This window comes from Diorhabda sublineata, chromosome X (assembly GCF_026230105.1).
Source record: "Diorhabda sublineata isolate icDioSubl1.1 chromosome X, icDioSubl1.1, whole genome shotgun sequence".
NCBI classification, from domain to species: Eukaryota; Metazoa; Arthropoda; class Insecta; order Coleoptera; family Chrysomelidae; genus Diorhabda; species Diorhabda sublineata.
In genome coordinates, this window is record NC_079485.1 from 23,375,812 (window position 1) to 23,401,466 (window position 25,655).

The 25,655-nt window shown below is 31.8% G+C and overlaps 1 protein-coding gene across 1 annotated transcript in view; it reads right to left on the reverse strand.

The window, feature by feature from the left end:
* The window catches only part of LOC130451193 (uncharacterized), a 65,604-nt gene extending 42,984 nt beyond the window's left edge, over positions 1-22,620 (reverse strand). Inside the window, exons 1-3 of the mRNA XM_056790043.1 lie at positions 22,541-22,620; positions 16,230-18,112; positions 15,882-15,973 (exon numbers count right to left, since the gene is read on the reverse strand). Of these exons, the coding sequence (XP_056646021.1) occupies positions 15,882-15,973; positions 16,230-18,073 (1,936 nt within the window). The 5' untranslated portion in view covers positions 18,074-18,112; positions 22,541-22,620. The remainder of the gene's footprint in view (positions 1-15,881; positions 15,974-16,229; positions 18,113-22,540) is intronic.
* Positions 22,621-25,655: the final 3,035 nt, after the last annotated feature.

Consider the following 25,655-nt stretch of genomic DNA (forward strand, 5'->3'; position numbering starts at 1 on the left):
GTACTGATATTCCAAGATCATCATGTGATATACCATGAACATTTGGTTGTGTTGGGTAGCGCATAATATGATAGTCGGTCAAAAAAAAGCTCGTGTCGATTGGTGCAATGAAATGCTGAAAAAATTCCAACTCGCTGCTTCAAAAGACATCTAAGAATCGTGACAGGAGATGATGAATCTATTCTTATGAACCCGAAACTAAACAACAATCGACTGTATGGGTCTTTCAAGATTAGCCAAATCCGACAAAAGTTGTTTACCCACGAAGCACTACGAAGCAAATGATCGCCTGTTTTTTCCGGGATAACTGGACATGTCGCCACCGCAACGTAGAAAGTGAATTATGAATGATACACCACCATTTGTTAGAAAAAATTTAGGGAATCAATCGCAGAAGACTAACCATTCTCCACCAAGCTCTCACACATCAGTTCAAATAAACATGTTTTTGAACAGTCAAAACATCGAATTGATAGGTCATTCGCCGTAGTCCTTGTTTGGGGCCAAATTATTTCTTCTTATTTCCGTAGATCAAAAATAAATTGCGATGTTAACGTGTTTCTACATCTAAAGAAGGCGATGATGCGTTGAAATAACGTGTTTTGCAGGTAACTCAATTGGAATGGAGAAAATGCTTCGACAATTGGTTCAAACTCATGCAAAAGTGTATTGATCTTAATAGAGAATATTTTGAAAAATAATAAAACGTATGAAATAATTATGAATATTTTTTTATCTGAAAACTTAAGTAGCAACCCACGTATTCAGTTAGTACGCAGTTGACGAGCGTACGCTGCTATTGCACATAGCAGTAAATTTATAAAATTAAAATTCTGAAATAAATCAAAACGATTATCTTAATAATTCAGAGTATAATACAATACACTCACATTTTTACGTTGACTGAATATGAATTCTTTAGGTCTTTAATTGTAATTGCCTATAATTTTCTTTATCATTATATTGCAACCTGTTTAATAGTGCCAAGCATAGACGCAAACTGTGTTGAAATAATTTCCTGAAATAGCACAGAAATTATTCATAAGCACTTTCTTCAAATATCATTTCAAGATTTTTTCTCATATTAATTACATCTTGTTGCCTGCAACTATTTACTAAATGTGTAATCACGTTTAAAACTGGAATTATTATAGGCCGTTCCATTTCGGAAACAAAAGACTAAAATGTATTTATCACGATTTTTGTATCAATGAGAGTTTAAAAGCAAAATTCCATTCTAAAACAATTATTTATTTTCTAGAGCGTAACTGCTACTATAAGTAGAAAAATTATAATGATTCTTAAGAGGGGGGCAACTTTTAATACCTTCATTTAATTATTTTCATTTATTGAAATCAGATAACGCCATTACCTATTTATCAATACATATTTTTATACATCAAAGATGAAATTATGGTAAGATGGTAAAAAAGTGTATATTTTATGTTTCGGAAATTCTTGTAATACAGTCCCCTTATTAATGAGGATCTCCTTAGATATAGAAGGGGATCTCTTTAAGTCAGCGTAAATATAAGGATAATAAATATGTAACCAATATCATTCGGTCTAGGCAAGCCGATTTCCCGTGTAATTTTGATAATCAAGTTCGATTTTTTTGAAAATTGGTATGAAGGTACTATTTATAACCTTCTTCAAAATCTACCATGTGTCGAAGGGTGCTCTCTTGGAGAAATTTATTCCATCAAAATAATCTCGTAAGTCTATAGATTGTCTAATTCTAAGCAACTTCTATTCTACAATTTTTTTTCTAAAGTTGGTACTTTAGAGTTATTAACGATTGAAACTGTACTTTTTTTAATTGTAAAACGGATATTTCTTTACCGTTTTTAATGAATAACTTAAACAGTTTACCTTTTTATCAACAAAATCATTAAGAAAAAAATGTAGCTGATAAAAAACAAAGACCTTCTTTTTTGAATGACATCTGTGAAGTTATTACTTGTTGAAGGATAACTATTTTTGGGGAGCCCCGAAATTGAAAACCTTTAACCTCAAATAAAAACTAGAAGATCTTTTTGAAAGTACATAAAAAACCTTTAGAATGAACACTGTCAAGAGTCTTTTGCATAAGATTTAACTGATTTATAACAAAAATAAGGTTTCTTCTTTTTTCTTTTTCGAAAAAATGTAATAATTATAACTTCGCCATTACCATCCTAATTGAAATTAATCATAATCGAATTGCAATGAACTTTATTTATGTATTATTGATATGATTTATGTGATTTAACCAGTTTTTAATGTTTATTTTAGAAAAAATAATTGATTAAATTGATCACTGCATTTCCGTAATCTTGAAAAAAAAATAATTTTTGTTAAATAATGATGTGAAAAAATCTATCGACTATTAATTGTAGAGTTTTTATTGCCAAAAATTTTGAGCTTGTTTAAATCTATGTCATATCATAAAAATTGAAGGTTTGCTTTCGCGTATCAAATGTGAGTTATGCAACCCCTTTGAGCCGACCCCTTTTGAAACCGGGAGTTGAAAGAAGTTTTAATTGATATTAAGTTGAAGTACTTGAAATTCCCTATAAAATGTTTGTGAGTTTCTAGCTTGAAAATTGAGCGAGTTACTGCATTTTTTTCAAAATTTCGGAGCACGAATTTTGATGCATTGGAAAAAGAGAAACGCGGAGCATAAAATCAAGCAACAGCGAACGAACGAGAGGAGGAAGAAGATATTAGTAATGATGAAACATAATTATTCAAAATTGTTTTTTATATTATTTTCTGAATAAAAAAAATTTATTGATTCTAAAAATATGTTCATTTTTATTTTTTTATAATTTCTGTAAAAAAATTTACCTGCAATTTTGAAATTTTTGGCCATTTAAGGTGGGTTTCATAAGGGTTGAAATATTTAAAAAGCAACACTTTTTCAAAATACTGACGAAATATTCTCAATTCAATATAAATACACTTTTGAATAATTTTTATTTATGAAAGAATAGTTGAGATTATTTTTCAACTTTTCATATCATTTGATTATTATTTGGGGGAGGGTTGCAGGAATGTGATTGATCATAAATGTATTTGAGAAGTTCAGATTTACGCATAATACATTTAAGCTTCTAAAATTCTAAGCTTCTAAATTAGTGGTGGTTTACACCCCCCAAAATATATAAAGCCAGATTCGGCACAGGAAAGGTTTAGTAGAAGAGGGTAAGTAGAGCTTGAATTTAATTTTCATGAAAATCGAGATAACAAGCTTTCAGTATTACTACCCTCAAAAGATGGTCTTTGGAGGGGTTGCATGAGTCGGATTAATCATAAACTTGTTCATCATCAACAGATCTTCTAATAATTTTTAACGATAAGGAGTAGTTTTCATCACTAAAAATAAAAAGCTCCCTTCTGCCCAGGGTAGATTTTGAATAAGGGGATAAGTAGAGCTTAAATCCAAAATTCCATAAAAATCGACGATGATACAAAATTCCACAGTTTTAACGTTTTTTATCGCTGGTTCCTTGCCTAATCATTAGAAGTCCACTTTGTATAAAGAAAATATAAAACAAATACAAGCAAAACGAGCGACTTGCCCCACAAAATTAAATATAAATTGCTCATGAAATCATGTTTTTAAGTCTACAATAGTTGCTATATTACAAGATTTTCATGTTAGTGTTTTTGTTTATGTTTGAATTGAAAAACTAACAAACAAGCATATTGGCGTATATTTTTTTAATAAATACCTTGACTATGCAATAATTCGTGACCAGTACTTTCTAGTAATAACTAAATGAATCATTTTCTATATATGTCACAGTGTCAGTTCAACTGAATATGTTAATTCTATAATTAAGATGCTTAACAGCAATTCCTCAAACTAGAAGTTAATAGATATATCACTCAACGTGTAACATACTTTTCTACATGTCTAATTCATATAAATGGAGAGGTCCATTAATAATTCTTCGAAAAAAATGTTTATCTATGATGGAGATTAGTTTTTTTACCACACTCAATTTAACTTACTCCGTTAGTCTATTTAGATGGAATTTTCTAATCAAATTTTCACCAACTCTTGATCAACTTTCTCACTTTTGATGACAATATATGATTCAAGCAAGAAATTGGTGAAATATTTGATAGTATCATCTGAATTAATTACTTTTCATATGGAACAGAATGTTTAAATTAAACTTTGGTTTTTCACTAATATGTGGCGGCGCTATAAGCCACAAAGAAGATTGACCCATTTGAATTTTTATTGACTGTTGATTATTATTAAGTAAATTAACCATATTTGGATTTTTCGATTACCAATTTAAAAAAACAATTGTTGACGGCCGCGTGGTTAGTTCTTCGTCTTGCAGTCAAATGGTCGCAAGCTCAAGTCTGACTGGGAAATTTGGATTTAGCATTTTTATAACCATTATTCAATTAAGGTTTTAGATGTAAAATAGCTTTGAAAATTTAATGGTTCATGGACGCTGCTTACAATTCTATGTTTGGTCGATAAAATCTCACGAACGTGAATAAAAAAGTCAAATATTTTTGGATATTTTGCGCTAAAAATTTAGTGTAGTAAAAGTGGGTGCACTGGATGATGTTAGGCTGGCGTAGAGAATAGCCGGAACCGCATAACCTCGCTTTTTGTTGTACTTATAGCCATAGCCACACATCATTATTCGTTTTTTGGTCAAAAATAATATAAAATCCGCAAAAAATTATCGAACATTACTTGATCCATTCGGGATGAGTGCCTTTTCAAGACTCAAGTGTTTGATCCGTTTTCCGAAAAGGCCGAGTGGTGGCAAACATGCCACATGCTCGGCGCTCCAGAACCCGTAGGTTAGTGCTGTAGATAATCTCATTTTGGGAGATCCCTGCAGTACTGTACACGATATGGGGAGGAATTGAGCATAAGCGCAGACAGTATTGAGTAAATAATTAATGAACGGCTCTATTAACGCAAAATTTCAGCTAGATGAGTGCCAAGATTTCTGAACTTTGAGTTCAAATTCACACGCTGGGAAATTTGCACGCATCTTCACGAATTGAGTCGAGATAATTGGAACACACTTCTTATAGTCCTGATTTGTCGTCATCCGACTATTATTTATTTGTTACGTGACAAGCCGAGATATTGTTATGATAAAAGCATCCGAAAGATTCCGGATAAGTGGCAAAAATTTATAGAGTTTAACAGAGACTATCTAGATAAACTGTAAACAATTTCAGCTCTGAAACATAATAATAGAATATTTTAGAGCAGAATTCCGGTTTATATTCAAACCACGCTCGTATAAAAAATAAAGGGCAATGAAGAAATTATGATAATAGAAGTAAAATTAAATATAAATAATGTCATTAAAATAATCGAAAATATATACTCAAAAAATACGATCCAAGCAAAAATAAATGATGACCTACTGAACAGATACCTGCAAATAGGGGCATTAGGCAAGATTCTCTCAGTCCGCTCCTATTTAACATAGTGATGGATGAAATCACAAAACAAGTATGCAAACTAAGAGGTTACAAAATAGGAAATAAAGAAGTCAACATCCTGTGCTATGCAGACGATGCGGTACTGTTGACGGAGAACGAGGACGATCTGCAAAGGCTACTGTACCAATTTAACAAAACAGGAAAAAAGTTGATATGATAATATCAGCGGCAAAGACAAAATCAATGGTTACTTCCAAGACACCGATCAGATGTAAGCTTGTGATGGATAACAAAATAATACACCAGGAAATGAAATTTAAATATCTGGGAATCGAAATATCTGGACACGGGGACGTGGAGACGGAAGTAAGAAACTAAGCTACATGAGCCTCAAGAGCAGCAGTATACCTAAATGACACAATCTGGTGAAATAAATACATTCGATCTGAAGCAAAAGTCCGCATATACAAGACCGCAATCAGACCTATGTTATCCTATGCAGAAGAGACCCGACCTGAGACCTCTAAAACGAAACGGATATAAGACGAACATGCGGGATAGATAACATCAATGACTGGGTACTGGATAGAAAGATAAAATGGAATGAGCATATTGACCGCATGACGGAAGAACGAATTGTGAAAACATCAAGGGACAAATCACCAGCAGGACAAAGAAGCCTTGGAAGACCTAGGAAAAGATGGAGTGACAACCTCCCAGGTGATTGAGCAGAGGCAATGATGTGAAGAAAAACAGGCAATGATGCCTATACACAGCAGGAAGAAGAAGAAGAATAAGTAAAATTAAAATTCATTGTGATACTAGCGTACGATATGAAAATGTTGAAATTTTAATAAAAATTTGAGAAAATAGTTAAAGAGTAAATGAACATAGAACACCGTGTTCAGTATAGATATGACCTAGGGTTTCAAAATTTTCAACTTCGATGTTCACGATATATTCATCAGCATCTATTATTCGAATTATCCTTAAGGACCAATTTGATAAAGCGTGGTTTTATTTTTTTCCCTTAATTCTTTATTTACAAAATTTTAACTACGCTAAAATGATAAATTGGGCGTTTGAATATATATTTTCCTGGGTCATAGACAATGTTTTTTTGCCCACAGCTGAAGGATATTTGGAAATGAATGAGATTATACATTTAAATCTGTTGCAATTCGTTTGCTTGTTTTAAATCATCAAATAAAAATGAAACTTGTTCTGTAAAATAATTCTTGGTAGCAAGCTCATTTTTTTACATCATTGTGGCTTGTATTCCTTTATAGATGCCAGTTAACATTATAAAATTGACCACGAAATTGTCCAATATCTATTAACTCTCTCTATAATCTGTGACAAATTTACGCTTTCGTTATTCCAGCAACGTCTATACGTCTATGAAATCATTGAAGCTTTTATTTCATACACATAATCAGTTCGAATTATCTAGACTCATTTATTCTACGAGGCTTGTCCATAAAATAAGGTTTCCAAAGAATTTTCACAATGAAAACATGTTTATTGAAATTGACTTATACATGTTTGGAAATCGCCACCGCTGTTTAGATAAATGTATCATCTTCTTTATGTCTGAGTCGCAGACCTCTTTTGTCAGCTCTTCTTCAATTGTGAAATGCGTCCTTCCAATGTGTTTTTTTAATTCAAGGAAGAGATGGTAAGTTTGGGCTGTGAGGGGAGTGTGAGACAGTATTTCATTAAAATCTGTGCGTCTGTCTTTGAATTCTTTGCACCATTTGCTCACATATTGCACATTCATACACTTTTCCCCATACACATTTGGGAATGAAACAGAAAAATGAATAACAGCACGTAATTCGCATCTTGTGTGAGAATCAAATGGAAGCTCCGACTTTCACAGCTACAAAGAAAAGAATGTACGTTGTAGACAGCTTGCTGTGCGGGAATTGGGAAGAAGGTAGCCAGCTACACGCAAGTTTCCCCAAATTCCACCTAACAGCGCTCCTAGCGTCCGCAGCTCCTTGGGAACCTTTTTTTTGGACAACATCCGGATTGCAGATGAACATAATCGTGCATCCAGTACGTACAATGCTCAACGTAAGGCATAGAGGGGAGGAAATGCATGATTTTAAGTAGAAAGTTGCGAATCTTAATTTCTGATATGAATAGTTAAAAACCTGGTGAGTTACTGTTTGATTTTTCCCGTTCGAATGCAATACACAGTTGCTTGTGATTGTACTCCCGATGTCAATCTGGCATTCGAGAAACGATTAAATTCACTTAGAGACATTATTTTTTTTTATGCAGAAGGAATCTCTGTCGTCTACTATTTATTTACAGTTAATGACATACGTGAGTGAGTAGAATAATTTATAGATACCTATTTGAAATAAGTGTAATTGAATGATGATACGTCGACCGCATTATTATTATTCAAAATTCATTTGATGTTACATGAGTTTACAAGTGTGATGAAATCATGAAACTTGATACGAGATTCACACAGGGTATTCCAACTAAAGAATCATTCCCATTCTATAAATAATTTATGAAAATAGTAGGACTTGAAGGAGTGAAAATTTATGTGTTGCCAAAGAATTTCAACTAGATGTTTTTAGCTTCATTCACTGATTAAACTGATATTTTTCTGGGTATTTCGTTCTTGTATGAATGAATTTAAACTTTAGACAATTGTTTAAAAATATAATTCAAAAGTCTAATCATTGCTTGGTATCGATTATATTTTCATTTATTCGCAGTATATTGTTCCATTAATTAAATTTTTCATTTATTTCGAATAAAATATTCTATTTTTAATTTCTGTTGATTTTTATGTATAAGAAAAATTCACTTATCTACTAAATATATTCATTTGGACATCCTGTATCGGTAATGTAAACAAAATACCTGTTAATTAACTGTTTTTACTGTGTGAAGCAAATACGACTATATTTGTTTAATCTAGTTTCTAATAAATACAGTCAATTCAAAGTTAGTCTTTAATTTGGCAATGAATGCATAATTAACGTTTCCGGCTTAGTCGGTTCATTGGAGACGATATTTGTAACAATTTTCCTATGAAAAATTTCTTTCAATTGATTTAAAAGTCTCAATTAATCAGTACATTCCATGGACACGTCGTTAAAACATTTTATAAAATATTCATATTGATAATTTCATTAATATCATTAATACTTCGAAGTCGTGTCAGACATTTTAAGGTAATAGTGACTTCACTTCTTTAACATCACTGAAAAAGTCGTGTGACTGACACACAGATGGCGCTGCCAACATCAAATACATGTGACATTTATGAGGTACCAATTTTCAAAAGACTACGTGTGAAATAGTTGAGGCCGTAAAAATAAGAGAAGGCAGTGTGTTTAGAATTATGTATGAACATTTGACCAAGAGAATAATAAATCAGATTTTTTGCGTTGATATGTGACAATGGATGAAACTTGAATTCATCACATTTCACCAATATAATGCACAAGTCGATGGCAACGATGGATAATTTGAACAAATTACACTTCGACTAGCTTTCTCATTCCCTGTATAAATCTATAACTGTCCCCAAGTCACTACTGGCTATTCGCTGAACTCACAAAAATGCTCGCAGGTAAGAAATTCAGAAGAAGAAATTGCTGAAACTGAATCCTATTTTCATGCAAAAGACAAATCCTTCTACAAGCACGGCATCGAGAAGTTAGAGAAAGAGAGGCGTTGGAATGATAGTATTGCTCTTGAAAGATATTACATTGATGAATAAAATCGATTTTAGCAAAAAAAGTGTTTTTCGTAGTTACACGACTTATTGAGTGAAGTGTTCAATAATTTAAAATAAGATTTTTTGGCAGTTTTAGATGAAATGGTCAGACAAATACCAGAAAAGTATATCCTATTTACGTTTTTTAGGGTTTCGCAAGAGTATTAACGCGACCAAAAACATTTGCCTTCTTTATCATTATACGTTCGTAAAGATGGTTCACAAAGTCAGATCCGGTAATTTTTATCTCTCTGACTGTTATTGAATAAATGGAAGCAAATATTTGTCCAACAAACGAGGAACTCTCAAACAACAATACTTTGTCTACTATCCGGGAACATTGAGTAAATTTGAACACAGCAGCTATTTGGGTATCTCACAATGTGTCCGAAGAAAACAAAACCAACCTATCCAACATACGCAACGTATTGATTCACGGTGCCATATAGAATCGTTTTGTAATTGCTTAATCATCGAAGACGCAAAATGGATATGATAATCCAAAATGCCGGGCTTACATCCCAAAAAGGCGCTTATATGTGTGGAACATATGGAACAACGAATTTGTTTATTTTGAAGTGCTTAAATCTTGGCAAAATGGTAATGCAAATGTTTATTATGAACAAATGGATGGAGTGAATAAATCTTTGATATGAAAAATATCCAGTATTTGTCAATCGAAAACGAGTCATACTGCAATATGACAATGCAAGATGAACTTTGGAAAAATGGATAAATTGAAATACTTCCTCACCCACAAACTCGCCCGATATCGGACTCTCGGATTTCTATTTATTCCCATCGCTACAATCTTGAAAATGTAGATTATCTCCAAAATGACACCTCCGTTATTTGTTTACTTTATAGGAGCGCTTGTTTAAATTTTGTCGGTGAGTGCGACATGTTAAGACTTGTAAGTACCGGTTGATTTGTTTATTGTTGTGCTGTGATTCATACTTTTTAGAGCAAGACATCGTTTTGTGGAGTCCGTATACGAATTGATTCCGTTTTTACAAATTCAGACTTGTAAGTTTTTGGTAAAACCAATAAACCAACAAACTAGCAGTTGGAAAGCATTAATCACAGGTCTAGGAAAAGGTAATTGTACTATTGGTTCCGAATTGAAAATACCTAGATGTACCGTGAACTACAACGAGAAAAAATATGCAACTATCAGAAGCTTTGGAGAAATAAAACGTTCAGGGCGGCCTCGAAAAACCACGACTGCTGAAGATAAAGTATTGTATTGATCAATAAATGTAATCGACGATTCACGGGCCCAGAGATAGCAGCTCAGATCAATGAATCTAGGGATCTGCCTCTAAGTACTTCTACAGTGAAAAGGAAGGGTGGTAGTGAAGAAACTTCTTTTAACATGTCGAAATAAAATTAAGAGGTTGCAGTAGACCAAAGCATACAAATTGGACGTTTAAAGAGTGGAAGAGAGTTTTATAGAGTTATGAGTCAAAGTTTGAAGTTTTTGGGTGAAAGACAAGAGTGTTTGTGACAGGCAAAATGTCGACTGTAAAACAGGGTCAGTGATGGTTTGAGGATGTTTTGGAGGAAAGACAATTGGATATTTGGTAAAAATTGAACGGATTTTGAAGAAAAAGAGCTAGAGAAAAATATTAACGAACGTTCTGATTAACAGAAAATTTATCTTTCAGCATGACAACTTTCCCAAGCATTTTTCGGAGCTGTTTAAATAGTATTTAGAGAAATTGGAAAGAAAAAAGTTCTGAATTTGATGATTTGGCCATCACAGTCACCTGACCTCAACCCAATTGAGTTGTGTTGGAACAAATGTGACAGGGGAGTCAGAAAGCAATGTCCTACTTTCATTTCACAAATTTGGAATATTTTTAGAAAAGAATGGAACCAAATAAACGACGATTGTTAGTTGAAATTGTTACAGAAAATGCGAAAATTGTGCACCGAAATAATAAAAGCAAAAGGGGGTTACATCGATGAATCAAAAATTTAAATTTGTACGAATTATAGACTGTAGTTTTATTAATACTATATTTGAAAGGAATTACAAAAACATTATTTTCCTGTCCTCCTAGTTCTTAGGTATGTTCCATTTTCATTTAACATGTTTCATCACATTTCTGTGAAAAACCATGTATTTTTATATAAGTGATAAGGATACATTTTCTGATAATTAGGTTGTTTGTTGCAATAAAACAAAATTGTTGTAAAGCTAGTTTACCTAAATATTATGCAATATTTACTAACGTTAAAGTTATTTCACAGATAATCTATTTTGCATATAATAAATGATGACATAAATTGCCAATTTATCTGGCAATATAAAAACAAAACTTAGTTATTTATTCACTTGTTAAGAAAATCTCACAGGCTATTTGTTGAAATAAATTCCTTTGAATGTTACAAAAATGTTTAACGTTGAAATATAATAATTCTGTGGTCGTTCACAAATTTATGTTATTACTTTTACTTCAACAAATATCATTATTATACTTGCATGAGTTGGTAAGATGAACATTCTTGAGTAACATCTCTATAGGTCGTGGTTAATTCGGATGCCAGAGGGACATTGTGTTAGTCCCAATATCTTCTGCATCTGTTTCTACAACTTGATTATTTTAAACTTTTCTAATTCCCGGTATATTGTCTTATGAAAGGCTCGACTTAATTTCTTTTTCTTACTTTTCCAAATGATTTTCTAACTGTCATTATTATATTTATTTTATTTTGTTATCTTTATATTTATAATTAAATTGTGGATTTTCGTTTATTAACGCATTCAATTATCACTATTATTTCGCTATTTATAAGTAAATTTTAGAAAGGTTATTAACCTCAAACTGTTTTTATGAATTGCCGACCTTCTATTAACGTTTTATATATAAATCTGAATAAAAAAGTTTATATAAGTATATAAATTCACAGTATTTTTTTAATAACAATACCTAGTATCAAGGTAGTAAAATTATATTAAAAACAATGCGTCTTTGGGTGCAACCTTCACCAGCATTGAATTAGATGAGCATCGGTAGTTTAGTAGCAACTATTTTAGTCATTTATCATGAGATTAATTGTTTAACATTTTATAAAATGAAAAATCTTTAACCAGTTTTATGGGCAGTCCATAACGAGTTATTCGAATTTTGATATCTAGCATAAGATTGTGTGAATAACAGCATATAATTTAAAATATGATCAAGAAAGCACATATTTCTACCCTATATTAATAGAACATTTTAGAATGTTGAAATTCTAGTGAAGGCCAAGGAAAATGATCAAAATCGAAATTTCCAGAAAAGATTTTTACAAAATAAATATTGAAGGCGGGAGAGTTGAGTATCAATTTTTAAACTGACGCCAGAAATAATTAGTAAATAGTGGATTTGAAATATTAATTGAGAGTTGTATATCTTTAGTAAAATGTGAAAATGTAACGTGTGTCAAATTCATCAGGATAAACTGTGAGTAGAAAAAAATAACATTTTAATACACACATAGATGAATATTATATTAATAAAATTACGACCCACATCATTTTGAAAAAGACGTACTTTTTTGTTTTTGCAAAAAATTGCAATAACTATGAACAAAAATCGCCAGAAGGGTCTTAAAATCTCTAAAGAAAGGTTTGGCTTTGAAAAATCAGTTTCGACAGACAGAAAATAAAGATCTAATATATGTAGTGGACTTTCTATATACACCACGATACACATACACGTATGCTGACTTGTCGGCTCAAATTTGACACGCCTCGCGCATGACATCACGCTGGAATCAGAATATTTTCTTGTCCATTAAGATTAGGCTCGAGTTGTACGTATTTACTTGGTTTTGTGTGTTTGTGAGATTTTTTTGTGTATTGCGGCTATCATACATTTGACCGAACAGTTTTTTTCTTGAGATGAGATCATAATGCCGTCGCTACATACAGAAACACTAACCAAAAAACAGGCATTAAATACTTTGGTTTCCAAAAAAAAAAATGGCGAAGCAGAACTGGACAGGATCGTCAAGAGAATGGAGTTAATATAAATATGGTAAATTAATGTCGTAAATAACAAATTAAAACACACAATTTCTATTTTTTTTTTCTAATAATGATATTTATTTTATGTCTTTGCCGATTTACTTTTAGACTTATCAACAAAAACGGTTTCAGTCTGGTTGGAAATACTTAAATGTGATACCCCTTATTTATTTTAGCGCGTGTTTGTTTCATTCATTTCGAAGAGGACAGTTTCATATAATGCAAAGTGTCTAGGTTTAATACATTTACCTCTATATGATTCTCTCACAGAAATAAATAAAATATTTGACGTTGTGGGTCTGAGAGAACAGTGGCGACTGAAGACCTGCTGTAAAAAAATATTAAAGGAAAATGTAGTACGCTCTGGCCATCGCCAGATCGGCTGAAAATTATCTTCAAAATGACAACCATCCCAAGTATTCAACGAAGCTGTGGATCGAAAGGAACCAAATAGACGACGATTATTTGTCGAAATTGTTATAGAGAATGCCAAAATTGTATACCGAAATAATAGAATTATCGATCAATCAAAAATTTAAGCATGTAAGAATTATAGACCGTAGTTTCGTTATTACTATATTCTTATTGATATATGTTCTTCAAAATATAATTATCAAAATCAATCCTATTGTTTTTATTTGTTGTGTATCATGCAAACTATAGGGTGGCCTAAAACTTTTATCTGATATACCGTTATAAACTATAAAGAAGAAGTCTGTGGAAAACAAAGGATATTACCACTCTTACGTACGTATTTTATATACCTTCTATCGCTCCATAGCGAAATTTTTGTGCCATGAATTTACTATACAAAAATTATAACTGAATAAACCAATTAGTAGTGCATATCAGGAAAATATAAGTAGCTACACACTGGAAAAAATATAATTATGATTTATGAATGAACATTAAGATTTACGTAATCCCATGTTTTGATATTTTATGGACTGTACGGTATGTAGGTCTAGAAATTTGAAGATTGACGTAACCACTATATTGCTAACCTAACGATGTTGTAACGGGAATTGTACAGTATAATAATAATTTCATTATAATAAAATTATTTTGTATCCGCTATATTATTTCATTTATTTGACTCGATAAGTTTGATTTTCCAATAGGTTTATTTGAATCATCTATATTTAACACAACAATTTAGCTATACCTTTTCCATAAAAAATTGTATAATTGTGCATAAAAAAAACCAAGTCACAGTAAAAATTCAGACTTTTGATAAATACAATGATGGTTATAGTTTGAAATATTGATTGAAGTATTTTAGGATTATGTCATATATTCTAGCCCCACAATCACGGCCGGATTAAGTTAGGGGCTTGGGGCTATAGCCCCGGGCATCAGGTCCAAGAGGGCCCCATCATTTGGAAATCATTCTGTATTTTTTGATGTGTTGATACCACAATTCTAACGTATTGATATTATTTTGTGAATTTTTCCGGGTTTCCGAATTCCTTAAGGGGGCCCCGTCATTATTTTAACCCCGGACCTTATAAATCTTAATCCGGACCTGCCCACAATAAAATTTGTTTGGTAGTAAAGTCATTGCCAAGATTGCCTGCTCCACTAATTCGACATGTCAATTGATCCTCGGAATTTAAGGGTTGATTTAATACCTAAAGGTAAATTGGTCACCGGATTTCTATATCGGAACCAAAAAGTAAAACAAATGGTTATTGGGTAAACAGAATTTCGCCGTCTGCGGTGGTGAGAGTTGGTTGCTCTACAAATTATTTCTGAAAGTATTTTACTGATATCTTCTCTTGTATGCACTTAAAATGTTCCGTGATTGTGCGCGTTTTCCCTCCTGGATATCAGGTTCTTCAATCCAGCTTTCTTTAGCAGCACCTCAACACAACTACTCTGTCTTTTGAAAATTTGTAAAATTTTCGCAAACAACTAAACTTCTCATACGTTCACTTTCAAAAATTGTCTTCAAAATTTTTCATTTTTCATTATGATTCACTGCGCTCCAAGGTAGAAATAGTAATGAATGAAAGCAAATTGACAAGAAATTGTTTATTTCAGATTGGAGGTTTATATAACGCAATAACCATTAACCTATTGTTACGTATCTACAAATGCAGCTAGGTAGCAAACACTACGATGAATTTACACGTCATTAGTAGTGACTCTATACGAAATGCAGGTAAAGGGATTACCTTGGTGACCAATTTACATCCATACAAATTTGCCGTAATCACCGCCAGCTATTTTGATGCTCTGACGAAAGTGAGTTAGATTAGGAGGAATAATAAAGAAGAGTATAAATTGTCCCTTAAAGAAAATCCCGAAATATTGAATAAACAAATGTTAATAATATTTTCTATAAATATTTATATAAAATAAACAAATGCATTAAGATTTTCATCTGTTTAAAACTAATTTTCAATTAAAACAGATCTAAAATCAAGACCATTCCACAACAAATCATACCAAAAACTTCTACGAAGTAATGAATAAATATAGAAATTTATAGAATAGAGAATAATTTTTAAATTAAAGTTCTTAATAATCGTGTCTAACTCTCAACTTACAACACAATTTTATGTTATGTGAAATAATATTAATTCTTTAGAACAAGAATCCTATCACTCACTAAAAATATTGTAGCTAATTTAAAAAAAACTATATCCAAATTCAACGAAATAATCAAAAAAATCCAAATCCTATTCATACCTTTATTAATTGTTTCTATATCTTCCTGTACACTTCCTTCGTTTGATTCTGTGTTTTCCACAATCACAACTGGAGTGGATTTACCAACATTTCTAAAATCAAACAAATTATTAATTTCAATTTTCCGAACGGCATTGTTAAGAATATTACTTTAAGACCCATTCAATTAACGTTTAACTTGAGTTTATTTAAAATTAAATAGTTATATAAAAAATTATCTTTGTATGTGTTTAAATATCTATAACTGCTACACTTTTCCGTGTATTACCTGATACTATGTACGTATATGTTTTCATAATGTTTTTATCTATTCGTTATCCTTATCTAGTTATTCATACTAATACATACCTGGTAAAATTGAATTCCGAACTTCCTTCTTCCTCAACCTCGCCTATGGTTGCTAATTGTGAAGATAAGCTCCATTTTGAACTATACAAATCGACGCTATTATTATAAGTATCCACGTTATCAGCTTCTTTATCAAAATATTCGAAATCTGCTTTATAACGTTCATTTTCTAAGAACATTTTCATTATTTCGGTTGGACTGTCCTCTTTATTATCGTTGACTGATTTAGGTAGAAAGTCTACTAACCGTGGAAGGTTTTCTAATTGTTTTTCACTTTTTTCTGAAGAAAGACAACTGTCTGATAACCCGGAGAGGTTCTCTATATCTTCTGAAGAAAGATGTTTTCCTACGAACTTGGGAAGAATATCCAATTGTTCTTTACTTTCTTCTGAAGAAAGACGACTCTCTATTAAATTAGGGAGGTCTTCTAAATTGGTTTTAAAATCTTCTGAAGAAAGACGCGTTTCTAAGTGCTTGGGGAGGTTGTCCAATTGTTTGTTACTTTTTTGTGAAGAAAGACGCGTCTCTATCAACTTTGGAAGTTCCTGTAACTCTTTTTTACTTTCTTGTGAAGAAATATGCTTATCTACCAATCTTGGGAGACCATCCAAATGTTTTCTACTTTCCTCCGAAGAAAGGCGCGTGTCTTTGGACCTTGGTGGTACTGGCGGCTTCTTTGACATTAGTTTATTCTCTTCGGATATAATTGGTTCTTCTTTAGCAGTGTCGATTTCATCAGGGACGATTATTTTTGTACTTTCATTACCATAGCTCAAAGGTGCATCTTGGAAACTTAAGGGGTTAATATCATCAAGTATAATATTATTGTTTTCTTCTCTAGGTAGTGGGATTGGTTTTCCGAAACTTTTACCAAGAATTGAAAAATCTTCATCCTCGTATACGCTAATATTAGATATATCCAGATGTTTTTGTAATGCCGTTGGAGTGGATGGTAAACTTCCAGAAATACTAGAAGGAGTAGTTGTGGGAAACCTATCGATTACCGTGGAAATAGTACTACCTGTATCATCAGATTCGCTTAAACTTTGTGTTGATTCTTGAAGAAAAAGATCAACATAAACTTCAGCATCTGGTGGTCCAAGACTGCCATCAGAAAATCGTCTATCCCTTCTTGCAATATCTGGCGAGTTATAAGAACGGACGCTACCTCTAGGTGATTGCAACTTCTTCTGTTTATTAGTTTCTGTATTTCTATGAATTGTATTATTATTTTCAATTTCTTGTGTGGGTTCTTTATTAATATTATTGTTTAGATTTTTATGTAGTTTTCTCGATATTTTTCGTGGTGGGACTGGAGGGGGAGGAGGAGGAACTCTTTTTTCTTCCGCACTAATGATTAAAGGTGAGTTTTCTATATTGTTTTTGTTTTCTTGGTCATAAGTGTGCCGCACTAATAGCTTTATGGCCACATTTGAATCTTTCAAGCATCTCACACAATCTATTCTTGTCATAGTATTAACTGGAACTGAATCGATATCTAAAACTTCGTCCCCCTCTGTTAGTTTTCCCCATGAACTTTTTACTCTAGAAGCTGGGCTATCTGCTGCACACGATTGAATAAATAGACGTTTCACATATTCACTAGCTTTAGTACCTCCTTCAAATTTTAGTCCAAATCCCAATCTCTCCCCAGGTAACCTATACACTATCACTTCCTCTGTTACATCTTTTATATTTTTTTTATTTTCTTCATCGCCAATGGTTAACACTGTTACATATCCTGAACCACTGGAATCAAAATTGATGTCTTCATTACTTTCGGGTTTTTCTCTAGTTCCAACCGACACAACTGTAACAAAATTATCCACTGATGTCTGTGACATTGTTAGTGATCACTATTATCGTCCTCCTGTGTCATAAATCTGTAAAAAAGAATTACGATATGAGCTTGTTTCTTACATATATGGACAAGGCTCAAAAATACGTTATATGAAAAATTTCGATAAAACTTGTTTGAAGGTAATTAATTTATTTCTGTCGTAATGTGCATGATACCTTTTAACAACGTTTCAAGATCATACTTATACCTAGTATTTCAGTCATATTGAAGACATCATTGAATTTTTATGAAGACGATCGATATTAAATATTGGTACACATTTGTAATGAAAATATTTGTATACAAAAAGTATATAGTTATTATAAAGTAATTCATAAAAATCATAAGAAAATTTGACAAAAATGCAAAACCCGACACATAAGAAAAACTGAGAGAATTAATAAATAACAAAATAAACTGGATTTTGAGTTCATGAAAATAAAATACATAATTAAAAGAATTAAAACCTAGTAGTTTTTATCAGTTTTTCCGATTTTTTTCATAGAACAACTGTTTGTCAGTGTAACTGTTACAATTGGCGTCATACCAATCTTATTATGATGGCTTCTTTAATCGAATGAGGAGCTAGGAACACAGTAAGCAGAGTTGCTGCAAAATTTAATGAAATGGGAAGCGTGAGGGTGCTCCGAAATCTGTAAGACCATGGATAAGCAACGATTCAAAGCTAGATATTTATAGTCTTAAAACAAAGTGTCAGTCCTTTGTAGTGAAGTTTTAGAAGAAAGATAAACTGCAATCAAACACAAACTCTCAGGAGATGAGCCAGACAGACGTTTGGGATTTTGTAAAATCTTTATCAGGCATTGTGATGAAAATACCATTTTTCTTAATAGTGCAGTATTTTTAGAGGAAGAAGTTTATGGACAGTTGGTATAGGAAAAAACGTCCCGGTGCCGATAATATTCATTTTCTCTTTCATGTGAGACCCTTTATCCATACTGCGCATGCTTGAGAATGCGCAGAATCGAGCTGGAACCTCGGAGGATAGAACTCGTTGCTATTCTGTCTTCATTAATCGGAACAGCTTCCACTTATAGAAACTCTCCATATAGAAGTATTACATATATGGCACACACAATTTTACTTTTTGGGTGAGAATCGTAAAGATTCATTGGTTGTTATTTTCTTCGCGGGAAATTAAAAGCTGAACGAGAATTGGTACATAATCGTATGGAAGAGCTGCTTTCCATTAAATATTAATGAGGTGATAACTTTGACAAATTTGACGTTTAATTTTTAGACTTATGTCAAAAGACGCGGAATTTATATATATATATATATATATATATATATATATATATATAATATATATGTATAAAATAAGAAAAAAACAAATTTTCAGGTTAGATTAAGTTATGTTAGGTTAAGTTAAGTTAGCTAAGGTTAGATTATGTTAAGTTAGGTTAGGTTGAGCTCGTTCTAGGTATCATTTTAAGAAATTCCTTCTCAAATTATGCAATTTCTTCGTTTCAATACCTTTTTTTGTCCAATAGAATGACTTTTTCATGACTCTGCTTCTTTTTATTTCCGCGATTAATGGTTGCAAATTTTGAATCCTCTCCTCCATCTCAACCTATATACCAAACTTCATTGTCTTTCGTCACGGAATGATAATTACTTTTAACTATTTTAATTGTTATATCTCTCAATTCTTATTCTATTTTTCTTATTTGAGTAATGGATTTAGTGATAGAAACTTATATAATTTGAATAATAAATATGGATAAATTATTTGTATATATAATATGAGATAATTTTGGATTTGGGTATCAACTTATCCTTCCTGCATATCAGTAGAACAAATCTTCAGTTTTTATATGGTTTATGTCCCATATACAAGTTCAATGCTATGGCCATGTCAATATAAACTACATTATTACTTAACGGGCTTCTCTATATATGCCAGATTCAAGACAAGACCTTTTATCCAAGAAAACATATAAAAATGCGTAACAATTGAGATATTAAAAAAATACATAATTTATTAAAACGTTATTCCTAACGACCTTCAAGTGCATATATTTTATTTTCAAAAACAAAATAGATAAAATAAAATCTATAATTATATCCGATGTAATTTCGTACGCTAATTTTTAAACTATATGAATTATTTATTTGATGTTGAAAAATTCCTAGCTACAATTGTCAGTTAATTTATGTAATTATAATATTTCTATTAAGTCTTCTTATATACAATGTTCACATGTAATCTATATAAACTCAACAGCAAAAGAAGACACTTCATATTTTTCGCTAATTGTCAGTAGGTTGTAAGTCCATTGAACGAATTTCTTCAGGATTAGTAGACCATTCGATAAGACTCAGATTTGATTTATTTGTCATGAAGCTGATTTACCTATCAGAATTATTTAAAATTAGGCTTTCGCACATTAACATCTTTAATTTATTAATGACGCCTTCTTCTTCTTTTGCCATTATAAGAAGTGTGTTGGTCTAGAGTAATGGTTCTTTCGAATGTAGACAAAGTCCGATCTAATGCCTTAGTAAGAGAAGGCCGAAGCATACGATACATTGCAGAAACTAGTGAAGTAGCGAAGTCTACCATTCACGATGCACTTCGACAGTTTCGTGATACTGATAGCTATGTTCGGAGGACTGGCAGTGGGCGACCGAAGACAACAACAGCAACAAGAGATTTCTCACGCTGTCATATATAGAGCACATCAACTAACAGCTTTGATGTTAGGGACAGTGGAGCTTGTAATATTAGACACAATAGGGCGGAGACTGAGAGAGTATCGAATTATATCAACGCGACCCGTGATAAGGTTCCAACTTCTGGAAAGGCATCATAGAGAAAGGCGATTATTTGAGGACCAGCATTCTCATTACATTGTAGAGCAACTGTTTAAATTAGGAATGAGTTTCGATTTGGTGTATATCACTCAAACGATCGAGACAGAGTGTGGATACGATCACGGAAGCAATTTGCTCAATGTTCTCTCTGCGAATCACGGCTTTCTGTACATTGATCTGTTATGATTTGGGTGTAATTTATTTCCACGCCCGGACTAAACTGATCTTTGTTGATAATGGGACTCTGACTGCTCGGAAGTACATCCAGGAAGTGCTGATAAAGGTATTAATTAATTTATTGGGGACCCATTTATTTTGTCGCTGTATAATGTTCGTCTACATACCGCTAGAATTGTTATCGAATACTTGGAGCAAATTAGAATCATTGTTCTGAACTGGCCTGTACGATCTTCCGATATGAATTTCATAGAACATTTGAGGGATAATTTAGGGAGGTATGTTAGACATCGTCATTCTCTTCCTGGTAATTTAAATTACCTCCAAATTGCTCTTCGTGAAGAAATAACGTATGCCGGTGGATCACGTTCAAAATATGATTTCTTCGATGTCTGACTTATTAGAAAACCTAATAAAAATGTAGTATAAAGTTCATAAAATTTTTTTTATTCTAGCTATGTCATTCATAATCTAACCTATGAAATGTAATATATGTAATTCATAAAACAATTGAATAGCAGCAAGAGTCATTTTGAATATTGTAATTGACACGCATGAAATTAATAATTTAAACAAAATTTCGAGATGCCACAATTCTCTTTTAATTAATGTAAGTTATTTTTAATAATATACTTTTATGCATATAAAATATTTTATAAATATTATTATATTGTACCATAATTTCATAAATTCATAAATATTCGAAAGCTCAGAATACTTATTAAAAAAAGTACTTTGGTGTTTGATTGCCACAATCCCAAAGTAAAAAAGTTTATATATATATATATATGTGTATATATATGTATATATATATATATATATATATATATATATATGTGCACCTGCAATAATTGTAATATCGTGGCCTCCTTTTAACTCATTCTTCTTCTCTATACAGAGCTACCTGTACATTTTACGGATGAACTACATTTCATTATATTAAAAAATTTAGCACCTATCAAGAAATTTACGAGGAATTTCTAATTCAGGAAAATATATTTTTATAATCAAATTGCGTGGATATATTTATTCTATCTAACGATGATGACGTGATTGTAACCTACAAACCAAATTCCTGATATTTTTAACAATCTGTTACTAAGAAATATCAATATTTAAATATCAATGAACTTATTGTTTTTTTTTTCAATAATTATTCCGTTGTTGCTATAATAATATTATCAAATTAAAATTTTAGAAAACAACATATTCTATAAAACGCATTGCATTTCATACTAACCCATATGACAACCTTCGACGAGCGGTTTTGAATATTAAATGTTTTAAGATAGGAAACTACCTAAAATTTCGAATTTAATACATAGTCCGTTAACTTCAAAAAAATTTCTTGCTCTAACGGTAAATTTATAAAACGTAAATGAGCTTTTCTAATTTTATGATAATTAATTGCTCTAAATATCTCAACGTGAATAAAGATAAATAAAATGGGACTTACCTTTAAAATTCCCGGGCACATTTTTCAGGGCATCCAATAATTACAAACATGGAGCACTCTAACAGAGATAGTAAACAACTGTTTTCACCTCTCGGAGAGTTGGAGACCCACTTGAAGCATATGACCTCGTAAGCTCTCGCGTGTCCTCGCGCGTAGTGGCATTCATGTCTTGGATTATGGTGCGGGCCAATATTTGCTAAAAACTGTGATTATGGACATCAACATCACAACAAAAAGATTGAAATTATTTCGTCTCATCAACAAAAAAAAAATAACAAATAGACAGTTAAAATGAACCATTTGTAACGTAGCTATTAGTAAGACGTTAAGAGAGTATATTTACAAGTCAGTGCAATCATTATTACAAAGAAGTAATTTCCTTCGTTCGAATAGACATGAGATTCATAATGATACATATAACGATAACACATGCTTGATTAAACGCAAATTCCTGATGAATTACAGACCAACAGTTACCTGAACGAGAATTCATATTAAGAATGCTAGCTAGGTAATTTGAAACTATTTATCCTCTCTAGAGAATATCTTAGTTTTTTATTAATGTTTAATTCTCAACAATATTTAACAATATTCATTTTGTGAAATAAAATTGTATAACTAAATGTGTCAAGTCAAAAGTTGCCCCGATCATATCGCTGTTACGGAAGCACAATGATGTAGCTGCAAAATATGTCAAATTGAAATACATCTATAGACTATATAAGAAACACAGGGAAACATGGACGTTCTTGTAGTCATGGTTTAGTTGCGCTCAAAAGTGACATGATAGTTGTTGTTTTTCGTGTCACTGGTTACAAAAGATTGGATTAAGTTACACTTTAACTTAAACAGCTTGCTTTTAAGATAAACAAAGACGTATCTGCACGTAGGGATTGAAATTGGGGCGATTAAATCGTAATCCTTGGAAAATTGGAGAATATATTTTACATGCTCTGAATATAACATAACATTCTGTAACTTGCTTTCTTAGTCTCCTGAGGTTGTAATATTTACGGCACTGTTCTTCCGGAACGGCGATATATCTCAATAGTTTATTTTTCGATATTCAGATCGAATATCTATTTGAGAAATATTACTTTGTACATGTAGAATGTTTGCAGAATCGTATTAGTTTTTCAGTTGCTCGGTACCCATACTTAAAAAAATATTTGATGCGTGACTCTGCATTTCGTTGTTCTTCCTCTAAAATATGTAGTATCCTCTCATAGGAGATTTTTTGTGCCAATTCCCAAGGTTCTAGCAGTACTACTTTGAGTGTCTTAAGCCTGAAATGGACAGGACATCCGCAGAGTAGATGCTCTGCTGAATATATAGCTTGCTCGACGAACCTGCAGTTGTGCTCTACTATACCTATCGTCTTAAGGTTGTATTTGATGGGGCCGTTTCCAGTCAACACGACCACAAGCTTAATGTCGTTTGTAGATTTCTTAGCGAATACGGTTTGAATCTTTTAGATTTTCTTAGGCCTGGATCTTTTTTGGTAAGGCCTAGTATACTCTGGTGGCCACATAACGATTACTTTGTTTTTGTTAGCTAGTACTTCAAAAAGAGTATTCCTGTTTTTGAGCTACTATAATGAAGATTGAACTTCCAATCTCTTAATATTACGTTGAATTATTTTCATTGCAAATCATTGGCTAGCATTCTCAAATGAGTTTCAGTCTACGATATGACCTTTATGTTAATCAAATTTAGTAATTAAAAACAAAATTCCTTTATTTAAAAGATAGTAGCAGTAATTATACACATACTTCTTTTATTTAATAATTATTTGACACTTTAATTATGTACGAAAATACAATTATTCTATCTAATTAATTACACAGTCTGGTGCTTCCTGTGGAGAAATAATAAACAGTCCAAATCAAGTTATATAATATGATGTGTTATATTTTATAATATCAATGCGATATTATGCATATTTTATATACTTTCGTGTTTGAATATTTTTGATTCTCTCTTGAGTGTCTCTGAATGAATAATGTATTTTTTTATAGAAAATACTATTGATGTTTCGACCTAATTGCAGTATTTTACAAAATGTTAAGAAACATAGAATTTTTTGACGTTTCTTGTAAATGTTAGTATTTAGTTATGAAGATACGAACAGTTTTATAGTTTCATCGCAGTTATTATTTTCAACCTTTTGATTTAATTTGTTTGCAAATGAACATTCCGCGGTTGAAATATTGTAAACAATGTGGTTTGATGGAACTCATTTCTGACATTACCAATGCATTTATAACGGCCTTAGATTCTTTATCTAGGTCACTATGTAGCTTTTTTATACATGTACGCTACATCCACAGAGAATCTTACTTATTTCAAGTTTAGTATCTATTGGGAAAGCGAAAGTACAGGAAATCTATTATTAAGATGTAAAATAGGTGTATAGTGATGAAATTGAAAAACATATAGTATTCCTAAGAAGAATTTAAATACGTAAAAATGTAGATTAGTTTACAAACGTTTACGGTTAATTATTTTATTTTGAAGTTAACAGTATGTTTCCAAAAACGTTAGCTTGGGAAAGTTATGTTGTTTTTATCAAATTTCCCATTATTATATCGGCTCCAATGCTGAAATTATGAATTGTTGGAATGGTTGCCATAAAACTACTAATTCCCTTTTATTATCTTCATAAAGCTTTGTAATGTTTTAATTTTCAAAAATATCCTGAACAACTTAAATGTATTTAGCACTTCCAATAATTTATCCATGCTGCAACATTGTTCACTTAACTAAGGTATGCTTCGGAACTCACTTAGAGTCCAAAAAGTATGCCACGATTATCACTATGATCATGTCCACTGGAGCCAACTCGAATGTCCCACAAAATTTAATACATTCAATAATTTTTGACAATATATTCCTGTTCTTCGACACATTTTATTAAGCCTCTGTATATGTAACCAATAATCAAAATCTAATTTAGCAATAATCTTAGTTGATCCTAATGTATGAAATTAAGAATATGGCTATTGGAATCTTCATGTCTCTTTATCTTCGAACTTGAGTGCTCTAGATCGCTGAGTTCTATACCCGTCCAAGCTTTATCGGTAGCTGAAAGTAAGCAAGGAAAACAATAATTTTT